Source organism: Pogona vitticeps, chromosome 2, assembly GCF_051106095.1.
Source record: "Pogona vitticeps strain Pit_001003342236 chromosome 2, PviZW2.1, whole genome shotgun sequence".
Lineage (NCBI taxonomy): Eukaryota > Metazoa > Chordata > Lepidosauria > Squamata > Agamidae > Pogona > Pogona vitticeps.
Genome location: NC_135784.1, coordinates 32549013 through 32561950, shown reverse-complemented (window position 1 = coordinate 32561950; position 12938 = coordinate 32549013). Strand labels below are relative to the sequence as shown.

At 38.9% G+C, this 12938-nt stretch overlaps 1 protein-coding gene across 3 annotated transcripts in view; it reads left to right on the top strand.

The window, feature by feature from the left end:
• LOC110088055 (histone deacetylase 11) overlaps positions 1-12938 on the top strand; it is a 34814-nt gene that overhangs the window by 7578 nt on the left and 14298 nt on the right. For 2 of the 3 annotated variants that reach the window (XM_020810112.3, XM_072988866.2), the window contains exons 3-5: positions 8260-8360; positions 9337-9363; positions 10784-10900. In XM_020810112.3, the coding sequence (XP_020665771.2) occupies positions 8260-8360; positions 9337-9363; positions 10784-10900 (245 nt within the window). The remainder of the gene's footprint in view (positions 1-8259; positions 8361-9336; positions 9364-10783; positions 10901-12938) is intronic. The other variant, XM_072988865.2, reaches the window with a different exon arrangement.

Sequence of the window (12938 nt, the reverse complement as noted above, 5' to 3'; positions counted from 1 at the left end):
TACTTTTTCACATTCCCACCACATATGAAAGTATGTACCAATTTCCTTCTCACATCTCCAACAGACATTCAGGTAACTAGCATTAATTTTACTTAATTTTGTCAGTGTTAAATACCATTTTACGCCCAATTTTTTAAAAATTATCTTATTCTCACTGACATGAATCTTAAAACCTTCCACATCCTGCATTCTTCCTCATTTATTCTTTTTCCAAAATCTTGTTCCCACACTAACTTCAATCCTTCTTTCTCACATTCTTCTTCTAAGTCAAGCAGGAATCCATAAATTTTACTTGATGTACCCTTTACTGAATTAGTCATCTGAATATCTTCATATGATAATAGAAATTGTTCATACTTTGTGTATTCTCTGCCTTTATTATATTTCTTTACCCATTCATTAGTCCATCTTTCTAATTGCATATAATTTGACCATGAAATACTCTTATTCTGAATAATTTGTTTCATTTGATCTTTCAGTCATATTTTATACAACCAGTCTTTTAATCTAATCACCTTTTTTCTTTAAATAATTCCACATACACTTTTATATTGACAGGAAAATTCTCTATTTCAGTCACTAATCGTAGTGGAGAGTTAAATGGTCATAAATTCTTTCTACAGTGGTGCCTCGCTTAACGAGTGATTTGTTTAACGATGAATCTGCATAGCAATTGAGTTTTTGCGCTCGCAAAAGCGATCACATAACAATGTTTTAAATGGTAAAACATCGCTTTGCGATGATCGGTAAGCTGTTTCGCTTACCGATTATCACATAACAATGTTTTTCCAACAGCTGATCGGCGGTTCCAAAATGGCTACCGGGTAAAGAAAATGGCCGCCCGCTGTGTTTTCACGCCCTTTCCTCACTTACCGGGCAGTGAAAATGGCAGCTGCATGGAGGATTTCCGCATAACGGTGAGTTTGTTGCCCGTAGGAACACATAAAACGTGTTTTAATGCGTTCCTATGGGCTTTTTTGCCCTGCATAGAGACGAATCCACATAGCGATGATTTTTTCGGAATGGATTATCGTCGCTATGCGGGGCACCACTGTATATTTATACCATATGTTTAACATTGTCTTTAAAAATGGATTATTAATCTCACTTATTTTATATTTCTTGACCATACCAAATACTGCAGGTATTTTTCAATATCTACCTGTAATTCTGATGATTCCATTTTCCACCAAATTAACCTTTCTGGGTTATATATAATTTCTCCAATAAACCTTAACTGATTAGCCAAATAATAATTTTTTATATTTGGTAAACCTATACTACCTTTTTTGTTGTTTTATACCAATACTTTTTATTTATTCTGGCTCTCTTCCCTTCATTACAATATTTGTTAATCATTCTTTGCCAAAATTTAAAATCATTCTCTCTTAACTGTATTGGTAACATTCTAAATAAAAATTAATTTTTGGTAACATTTTAAATTTTATCAGTGCAATCCTTCCAATCCAAGAAAGTTTTATATTATTGTATTCCTGTAATTTCTTTTTAATTTCTTCTCTTAATTTATTATAATTAAGGTCCTTTATTTTTTGAATGTCTTTTACTAAGTGTGATCGGATTCATTAGAATCCTTTGGCAGTTCCTCATTTTTGGCAGGAAATAAAGTAGGAGATGTATTAATTGAACTCATGATTTGGTTTTTATTTGTTTCTGACTTTTCTATAATTATTTCAGTTGGACCAAAACAAGATAACTCCGGCAACAGACCATAACTAGGTGAAATAAATTCACATCCAAAGTCCTTGTAACTTATTGGGGTGCTGGGCCAAACCGTTCTTTGTCGGTGGGTCTCGAAAGTGGTGCGCTCCTCACTGCACAGATCGTCCCGCAGCTTGGGTGTCTAGCCCAGTCACCCTCCTTTGGTGGTTGATTGTAGGTGGAATCTGGAGAGATCACCCTCTTTCCTCTCCTTTGTCCATGCGGGAACATCATGACAGTCCACTCCTGGGTTTCCACCACTGTCTCTCTCTATCTCTTCGGCTCTGGGTCCGGTAACAGTCCTCCCACTTTCAAGTTCGGGAAATCTTTCAGTAAATCATGCGCCTTCTCATAACCACTATCCTGCTTGCTTTCTTCCTTCTGTTTCATTCTCTCTCCTTCCAGTTTACTCCCGAACCATTGTTCTCCTCTCAGATTTATATCCTCCTCCTCCCAGATTGACATCTTTTGCTCCTCCCCTTTCCTTTTCTCTTCCTCCTCCGCTAGACATATTTCAATCTTCTCCTTTTTCTCTTCCACCTTTTCTAGCTCTCTCAACATACAGTGGTGCCCCGCTTAACGATTGCCCTGCATTACGATGAATCCGCTTCACGACAATCTTTTTGCGATCGCAATTGCAACCACAAAACAATGGTCTAAATGGGGGAATTTCGCTTAGCGATGATCAGTTCCCTGCTTCGGGAACCAATTTTTGCTTTACGACGATCAAAAACAGCTGTTTGTCGGGTTTTCAAAATGGCCACCGGGTGCTTAAAATGGCTCCCCACTGTGCTTAGGGACGGATTCCTCGCTATACAGGCAGCGAAAATGGCCGCCGTATGGAGGATCTTCGCTGGGCAGTGAGTTTTTACCCCATTGGAACGCATTGAACGGTTTTCAGTGCGTTTCAATGGGGTTTTTAATTTCGCTTTACGATGTTTTCACTTAACAGCGATTTTCCTAAAACGGATTATCGTCATTAAGCGAGGCACCACTGTACTGCTTTTCCCTTCAGGTATTTTCCAGTCATCACCCTCTTTTTCCTCAATTATATCTCCTATTACTAAGGACGGCTCACTTTCCTTTATCCTTCATACTGTCTATACCTAGATATTTAACTGATTTACATATCTTAAAATCATATGTATCAGCAGACCTTTCCTGTTCTAATTTATTATGATTAAACAACATTATTTCAGATTTTTGCCAATTTAGCATAATCCAGTTATTTTTCCAAATTTTTCCAAATTAGTTTTAATTCTATCTATACTTTCCAACAGATTTTTCATTGTCAATAGAAAAACATCAGCAAACAAATTTTTATTTTATTATTTTCACCCATAGGTAAAGGTAAAGGTTCCCCTTGACAATTTTTGTCCAGTCGTGTTCGACTCTAGGGGTTGGTGCTCATCCCTGTTTCCAAGCCATAGAGCGTTTTGTCCGAAGACGATCTTCCATGGTCACATGGCCAGTGCGACTTAAGACACGGAACGCTGTTACCTTCCCACCGAGGTGGTCCCTATTAATCTACTCGCATTTGTGCATTTTTGCATATTCTTGAACTGCTAGGTTGGCGGGAACTGGGACAAGTGACAGGCGCTTACTCCGTCACGTGGATTCGATCTTACGACTGCTTGGTCTTCTGACCCTGCAGCACAGGCTTCTGCGGTTTAGCCCACAGCGGCACCACGTCCTATACGTTTTCACCCATACCTTCAATTAAATCGTCATTCCTTATTCCATTTGCTAGCATTTCAATAATTAAACAAAACAGAACTGGAGAAAGAGGGCAACCTTGTCTAGTGTCTTGGCCTAGAACTATCTGTTCTGTCATCCCATCATTAGCTATTACAGCAGAAATATTCTCCACATATAATTGATCTATTATCCCCCTAAATTTCTTTCCAAAACCTCAACCCTTTAAAAGAATCTTTAATGTTGCCTGTTCTACACAATCAAATGCCTTGAAAATATCTAATGATAAAAATACCGTATTTTTCCATGTATAAGACGCCCCAAGTATAAGACACCCCCCACTTTTCTAATCCAAAATTAAGAAATCTAAGTGGGGCTTAGCAAGTGTAGGGGGGGAAAGGATCAAAGCACTGCAGGATCTCTTTGATCCCTGCTTTCCCCTCCACTTGTTTTTTCTCTCCTCAGCTTACTTCCGTCTATAAGACGACCTTCAAGATTTTAGACAAAATTATAGTCTTATACACAGAAAAATACGGTAATAGCCTTTGATTTATATTTATATTATATATAATAGTCAAAACCCTCCTAGTTAAATTTTTCATTTGTTTTCCCTTTAAAAACCCATTCTGATCCTCTTTAATATATTTTATAATAAACTTGTTCATTCTATTCACCAGTATTGCAGTGAATATCTTTGCATCTTGGTTTAATAATGAAATAGGTGTATTCGAACTTGAGTCTGTTAAATTTTTATTGGGTTTTGGCATAAGAGTTATTAATGAATGTTTCCAAGAGTCTGGTGTTTTCTTTCCTTCCAATATCTCATTATAAAGTACTTTTAACTTGGGGATCAGTATTGACTTAAAAGCTTTATAACATTCTGATCTGATTCCATCAAAGCCTGGAGTTTTACCATTTTTTAGTTTATTAATAATCTCTATAATCTCTTTATCCTTTATCTCTTTTTCTAATTCTCTTTTATCATTCTCTAATAGTTTACTCTTAACATTTTCTTTAATATTATATTCTATATCTTCTTTCCATGTACTATTAGATTTATATAAATTTTGATAGAATTCTTGTAGTATCTTTAATTTTTACTTCTGTTATTCAACTCATCTTTTTACATACATATTTATCCTTTACCTTATCCAAAACCATGTTAAAATCTCCTGCCATAGTCACATATCCCTTTCTAACCTCCTCCATCTCTTTAATCACATTTTTATAAAATTCTCCTTGATTCATATTCGGTGCTAAACATTTACTAATGTATACAGTGGTGCCTCGCTTAGCGATCGCTCCATTGAGTGACGAAATCACTTAGTGACAGAGTTTTTGCGATCGCAAAAGCGATCACTTTGCGATGATCGCGGGGAAGCGATCATGGCAAAGCGACCCTTTTTTAACAGCTGATCAGCAGTTTCAAAATGGCCACCGGGAAAACAAAATGGCCGCCCACTGTGTTTCCTCACTTTAGAGGCTCCGAAAATGGCCGCCCCTATGGAGGATCTTCACTTAAAGGTTAGTTTTTAGCCCATAGGAACGCATTCATCACGTTTTAATGCATTTCTATGGGCTTTTTAATATCGCTTAGCGATGAAATCGCTTAGCAACATTTTTCCCGAAAAGGATTAACGTCGCTAAGCGAGGTACCACTGTAATCTTCTTACCCCATTTGATCCTGTATTACCAAATATATAACATTACTATCTTTTACTACTTCTTTTACCTCAAATTCACAATGTTTAGATATCAGTGTCGCTACACCTTTGAATTTCGAAGTTCCATATCCTTTTTCATAAATGTGTATACAGTATTTTGTAATTTCTGTTCATTAACTCCATCCTTTGAATGATGAGTCTCTGGTAAATAAATAATGTCAACCTTGTTTTTCTTCAGTAATGATTCTATTCTCTTTCTATTTGTTACCAACCCTAGGCCTTTCACATTTAAAGTAGCTACCCTTATGTTTTTCTCGATATATGTTTCATAATCTGACTTTTATTCGGTCCCATTGTGTATCCCACAAAACAAAAACAAAAACACCTTAAAAAATTCACCTACATCTCTATCTAATCTCCTATGCCTAGCTACCCTCTCTACATATAAACTCTTTTCCTCCCTCCCATTTTCCTGTGTCTCACTAAAGTTTGACGTGAGCTCTGGGAGGGAGGGAGACGCCACCCACACCAGTTTGAGCCCCAGCCAAATCTTCCTTCCTGTTTCACCCTATCTTAGATATATGTACTGTATATTTTTCCTTAATGTCTTCCCCTCTTTCATTTAACATATTTGTTAATTATGTCCTTATTCCTTAAATTTTCCTCTCACTTCTTCAACCCCAACCCCCCCCAAAAAAAGAACCACGGAAGAAAAAAGATCATGTTAAAAAAGAGAAAAGAAGAAGAAAAGAGGGGAGTCATCAAACATCCGATAACATCCAATGGTTTCGTCCAATCAAGATATCTTTCTCTTTCAGATTTCCACTCCTTGCAGGCCTACTTGCTCGTACCTTGGTCACCTTCATCTTCTTGCCAAAGCCCCCATGCAATCAGGAAATCCTTGCCTTCTTTAAAAGAGTAGATTTTGAAAAGGACTCTATCCTTCCATGTTTTTAAAAAGACAGGATGTATTTGTATTTCCTACCATTGTTGATTAGAATTGAAGTGATGAGTTTCATCTGTATTTGTTGGGATCTGCAAGATGAGAGGAAGTAGGGATCTTACAGATGAAGCCTCAGGGCAGGGATCTTTCTCCTTGACCAGCAAGGAGAAAGGAAGAGACACAGGACACTCGAGTGTGGTTTTTCAGGACGGGATCCACAGCATGCCGTGACAGATATTCAGAGCGACTCTCTCTTCCTCCTTTTCCGCGCCCCCTTTATTATTGTACTCTACTACCTTTGCACTAGTTAATCAATACAGAGGTAACTAATTTCTTGAATACACAACAGAATAACCAGAGTGCTGGTAAACAGAGACAAGTAATTTCCTTGAATACAAAGGCATCAGTAAACAGAGTGGTTGGTAAACAGACAGGCTGGTAAACAGACAGCTAATAGTAAACAGACACAGATAACTCCAAATATACAGACAATGTAAACATTCCTGAGGTAGACACTTTAACTACATTACCCAGAGACAATAGACAGCAGGTTAATGATCATCCTTACTGGAAACTGACCTGTGCCCAAAACAATTTCTGCTATACACATTGTAAAAGCATACAATTTCCCCACATTCATCGTTTTCCTCCACTGTATAGATTCATTGCTTAAATCTTGGTAGAACTGAACTGGGTTTGATCTATAAACTAGCAGTTCTGGTTTTTCCTTAATGACCTTAAGAAATTGCTCTTTCTTGACATAGTTGAAGAATTTCAATATTATAGGTCTTGATCTTCTTCTGCCAAATGTTGGGAATTCATAATAGAATTAATCCAGCTCACCACTTCCTGCTTAAGATCAGTTCCTTTTTGATGTTCAAAATTCAAAATATTTTGATGTCGTTACGTCTTGAGTTATCTTCCAGATAGAAAATTTTCTTTTCCAAATCATCTATCTTCTGTTGTTGCATCTTCATTTTCCCTTTGGATGTCTTCCAGTTGTTGCACTCTGCCCTCCGTTTTCTCCAAGCTTGCCTTCATGTTCTACATTTCTCCCTGGGCTGCTTTCAAGTCCTTTTCCATCTGTTGATTTTCTTTTATTAAAGAGCCCATTTTGGAGAGAACCTGTTCCTGTTTTTTATCAATCTGGCTCTCAAGTCCTTTTACACAGACAGCTAATTCTGAATTTTTTTTCCATGCTGGCTTCAGTAAGACTGCTAAAAGAGGTAGCCCCTCCCTCCTCCTTTCCCACAGCTTCCCGAGTCTCTCTAGAAGCTTCTTTAGGAGGAGGCTCTTCATCCACTCGTGGTAGACGTTCAAGGCTACGATCTGATGGTTTTTCTGACAATTCTCTTGTCCAACTTCTAGCTCTTTTATCTCTGTTTTTCCTCATAAGCAGAGCAAAGATTTATAGCACAAGAAGGCAAGCCATCTTTAACAGTTCTTTAGCTGTATAACTTCACTGGTGTTCTTTCTGAGCAAAAACGAAATTACATTCCCCAGATATGCAGCCAGACTTTTACAGTTTAAAAAGCACTTCTATCTCTGCTTGAGGTTTTCACAAAAGAATTTAAGCATGTTTACTCACATTTCCAGTAGGGAAAAAGGCATTTATCACCCTATTTACATTCCACAGGGTGAGGAGATGAAGATTCAGTTGCGCCATCCCGGCTGAAGTGACATCTCCTCGGTGAATCATTTTTGTGTCTTGCACAGTTGATAAGGTGTTGTAGCAAAATATATTCTCTTCTAGCCCAGTTTCCCAGATGACTGTATTCTGTGAACAAATCACTAGCCAATATAATTAGCTATACATTGTTTAGGAGATGAACCTCAGAAGTAAATCCACCCCTTCTTCCATTCTGTAAATCAGTAGAAGGAGTTGAACCTCATGGTGCTGTGGTTAATCTGCAGTACTGCACTCAAGACTCTGTTCACAGCCTGAGTTCAATCCTGATGGGCTCAGGTAGCTGGCTCAAGGTTGATTCTGGCTTCCATCCTTCTGAAGTTGGTAAACTGATTGCACAGCTTGCTGCGGGACAAGTTGTTGTTTGCATAATTCTGTTGTAAACTGCCCAGAGACTGCTTTAAGAGTTACGGGGTGGTAGTTGTGTTTAAAATAAAGCAAAATCCTTATCTGAGAAATGGAAAATCTTGTGTGCTGGCATTTCTGAAAATGAAAGGTGAACCTTATTTGCATCTTGTTGATTTGTTATTTGTTTTTGTTTCTTCATCCAGAAGCAAAACTGATTACAGATGACTCAGTTGTACGGGCTCGAGAAGCCACTGAAGAAGATCTTTTAGTTGTTCACACACGACAGTACTTAAACCGATTAAAGGTACAGTGTCATCTACCGATATATAAAACAGATGAATTCATCCTCCCCTTCAGGTGAAAAGAATGCCCAGCAAATATAAATGAGGAGAAATAAAACAGCGATGTCAAGAGCAAACATAATTCCTTTCCTAGCTTTGGTTCTGTTGTTTCAACAAGAACAATATTTTTTAACTGCATAGATATTTTTTAACAGCATAGATTAGAGATGTAGACTTGGATCCAGAGCTGCAAAGTGCACAGGGAGAAAAAAAAATCTCAAATATGTTCAAGGAGTAGCAGAAGACTTGGTGGGACACTTTCCAAGAGCTTTTTGGGAGAGACTGTACAACAGCTTGTGGAAAGGGGAACCTCTTTGGTGAGCTGTTGCGCATGGTCTGATGGAAAACATTGGCTGAAATCCAGTTGTGTAAATACATATGCTGTGTTGAGTCTGATGAGGTCGGGAGCAATGTTTAGTCATGTAAAATGTCCTGGACTCACCCTGCTATCCCCAAAGGCTTCCCCAGGACCAAAGGGTGCCTAGGAACATTGGCAGGGGGTGGAGAATATAGGAAATGCTTTGATACATCCAGGGCTGTTGACATCATCAGCACTGACGTTACATAAGAAATGATCCAGTTAATGGAAATTTTGCGACAATATTTCCTCACTTTGCTCTGCTGGCTTGGTCACAGCTGCATAACAGAGGTAATAGGCCGTGTACATTATTATGCCCCTAAAGAAGTTGGTAAATTGCATGTTTGCACTTGGCCTCAAAAATTTTCTGTAGAACTGCATTTTCGGTATTGGCTGGAAACCTGGGTGTTCCAGCTTTTGGAGAAAAGCAGGGTAAAAACATCACTATTTAAAATCGCATTCTAAATAGCGATTTAGTCATAACAATCATAAACACCAGAGAATCTCAAAAATCGGTTATGGTTACAAGTTATTCAAGATGTTTGAATATATTTTTTCAACTTTTTTTGTGCTGCTTGCAGAAGCATACAATGGAAAGCTTTGAAGAGGTATTCTAGCAGTCATTTTGCGCTTTTGCTATACACTTGATGATATGAAATGAAGCTTAGATATTTGTTGTATTGCTACTTTTGTGCTTTTCTTGCTTCATTGGCTACTTCCAACGCTGATATCATTGCCATTCTCCATTGTGCTCTGTATTTTTGCCTCTGTAGCTAATTATGTTCATTTGGGTTTTTTCCCCCAAAAAAATGTTTTTTATTCTAAAGTATTTTTATTTTCTCTGATCTTAGATGGGTATGTAAATCCAAAATTAATAATGGCGATACAACTATTTTTCTTTTACGACCAACAGTCTAAAATAAATTATACAATTGTCAGTAAAGATTGTATCCAGTGCTTGCTTTACAAAGGGGTGGAGGCTCCGGAACAGTGGGGGCTGCGGGACAAGAGGAAAAATCTTTGCTGTCCTTCCGCAAGCAGGCAAAGACCTTTTATCTTCAGGCAAGCTTTCTCTCACTGACTTGACTGCCTGAGTGTGACTTTTAGCTGGATTGTTATGCATTACTGCTCTGATTGGGCCTTTAGTACAACTGTACTTGTGTTTACCATCTGTTAGAGTGGTATTTGTTTGTTCCTTTTTAATGTTTGTATACTTATTGTTTCAGCTTTAATATCGACTTTTAATGATGTAAGCTGCCACTTTATATTCACATTTTGAGATTTAAATATTGTCTTTCAGTGATGTAAGCCAACTTGGGTCCTTTTAAAGGAGAAAGGTGGGGTAAAATTAACTTTAACGTATGAACGAGCAAGTGATCTGAAATGAGGTGGAAGTGTCTTGTCCTGGCAGGAGGCTCAGACAGCCACAGCCCTCATTGTTCAGGAGGGTCAGTGACCTTCTGGAGAGGTGTTGGGGATGGTACTAGAGTTACAAGGCGGAGAAACAAAGGAGAAAATTGTTTTGCCCAGACAACATTCCCGTTGGCGCACCCACTGGATACAGGCTCCAAAACAGAGTTTGGGAAAGTTAGTTTTTGGACTACAAAGCCCAGAATCCCTAGTGAGCATGGGTTTTTTTGTGTTGTCTGGGGAATGACAAGAGTTGTATTTTGAAAAATGTAACTGCCTCAAATGCTGCTCTAAATCTGCTTCTCTAATTTCTTCACCGACATTTTCTCAGGATGTCAAGTCGTTGGTGCTTTTTGTAATGATAGTTTTTCAATTTGTGTGTTTCTGCTTTGTATACAGTATTGCACCAGAAATAAATATGAACCCTAAGCATACTTCTCTCTTGGTAAGTTCTGTTGAACTCAGGGGGACTTAGTTCTGAGCATTTCTACAGTCCTCTGTGGCTTTACTTGGGAGTAGGTCCCACTGAATTCCATAGGGCTTGCTTTGGAAGAGACATGCGTAGGATTGTGCTGAAAGGAAATAATCTTTAATTGCCGCTGTTGTTTTTCCTTCTAGTGGTCGTTTGTTGTGGCTACAATTACGGAAATTCCACCTGTTCTTTTTCTGCCCAATTTCCTTGTTCAGAGGAAGGTACTGAGACCTCTCAGAACACAAACAGGAGGAACAATAATGGTAAGGAAAGTGTTTTCACTATTTCATTTTGGCTCCTTCCTTTGTTCTGTTACATGTTATTTGTTGTCAAATCAGAACTGAATTATGGTGACCCTCATAAAGTTTTCAACGTGGGATATTTTAGAAGTGGTTTTGCCAGTGCCAGCCACCAAATGACTTTCGATGGCCAATCAGGGATTTGAACCCAGGTGTCCTGAGTCCTAGGCTGTCCACTATGCCGCACTGGGTGTCACCCAATTCCTGAAATCGTACTGTGCAGCTTTATGCCTTTGCAAGCTGGTGATGTCATCAGCTGTGGGCTTTTATTACCAATTAAGTCTTCCCATTCCAGTTCTAAGATTTCCTAGGGATCCTTTTCAACCTGAGGAAGCTTTTGAAGGCCACCACCATAGGACTGACAGCAGTGATTTTTGGACATTAAAGGCTCTCACACCCATTCAGAGGTTCCCACAGTCTTCCTCAGGTGGAAAGGGATCACTTGGGAGCCTTGGAACCAGGGATGGATAAGTGGAAACTTTTAATTAGCGATAAAAGCCTGCAGCTGACGAGAACATCAACCTTCCTGGGTGTCAAGATGCTCAATGAGGAAGATGTCTGAGGAAGTGGAATTGATCCATAAAAGCTCTGATTAATATACAGCAGTTGATTTTAAGGTGCTACAATGTTTTTGTTATTTAGTTTGATTTTGTATTTTTGTCTGATAGACTTGCCCAAACTTAACACAGTGAGCTTTTCAAAAACATGAAGCAGAGTTAATCAAACTGGGCTAGACTGATCAGTGGCCTGATTGACTGTAAGGCAGCTTCCATTCAGCCCCTTGCTGTCTGTCTGCTCAGCAGCTGTTATGGCTCAGTGGGTTACTCATCTGGGAATAGGAATCCTCTTTGCGTCTCGGGGAGATGGGCTGGCTGCACGATCCCAAAGGACCACCAAGAGGCAAGGACTGGGAGAACATTTCTGGATCCTTTGTACTAAGAAAGCTTTGGGAAGGTTGCCATAAGTTGGAATCAGTCTGGCAGCCCATAATTATTATTGCATCTGCTTGGAATTTTTTAGACTGGCTCTGCTGTGCCTCTGAGGTAGAGGGAAATGCAACCTCTATCAAAGGGATAGAGGTTGCATTTCCTTTATAGCTGAAAGACTTCCCTGGGGCAGCCATAGCATGTTGGCTGCCCCTACTTCTGAAGACAATTACGAGTACATTTTCTAGCTTTCAGAAATGGATAATACGTTTACTACAGGATTTCAGCCTGTCATGGACTAGGTGAGCCAATAAATGGCTACAGGCTGATCTCCAGTTGGCACAACTGTTGTTATGCGCCATCAAGTTGCCTCTGATGAATGGCAAACCTATGAATGAGTAATCTCCAAAATACCCTGTCCTCAACAAATCTCTTGCAAAATAAATCCTGTGGTTCTTTTAAGGAGTCAATCCATCTCATATTTGGTCTTCCTCTTGTCTTGCTGCCTTCAAGCATTATTGTCCTTTTCATAGGATCTTGACTTTTCATGATGTACCCAAATTACGACAGCCTCCATTTCATAATTTTTGCCTCCAGAGATAGTTCAGGCTTGATCTGATCTAGGACCCACTTTTTTGTTATTGTGGCGATCCAGGGTATCTGCAAAGCTCTCCTGCAGCACCATATTTCAAATGGATCTGGTTTTTTTTGGGGGGGGTTGCTTTCTTCACTGTCCAGTTTTCACATACTGAGAATACAGTAGTGTGGAAATGACACAACTACAGGGACATAAATGGTGAAAGTGCCATCAGTTTGCGATTTTGCTCTTCAGTTTAACTTACCGTAATCAAAAGCTCTCCCACCCCCATATTGGAAAATCACTGCTAGATTGTCACCATCAGAGCATTTTCATTAAAATCTTCCCACCTCCTGTCCTAAGGCTCGCATAGACTTTTCCAGATCAAAGTGATCCCTAGGGAATCTTGGAACTTGCGGAGTGGGTGGGATAGGAAGCTTTCAGTTAAATTAAATTGAAGAGTAATAGTGCACATTTATGATGTCATCATCATTTATTC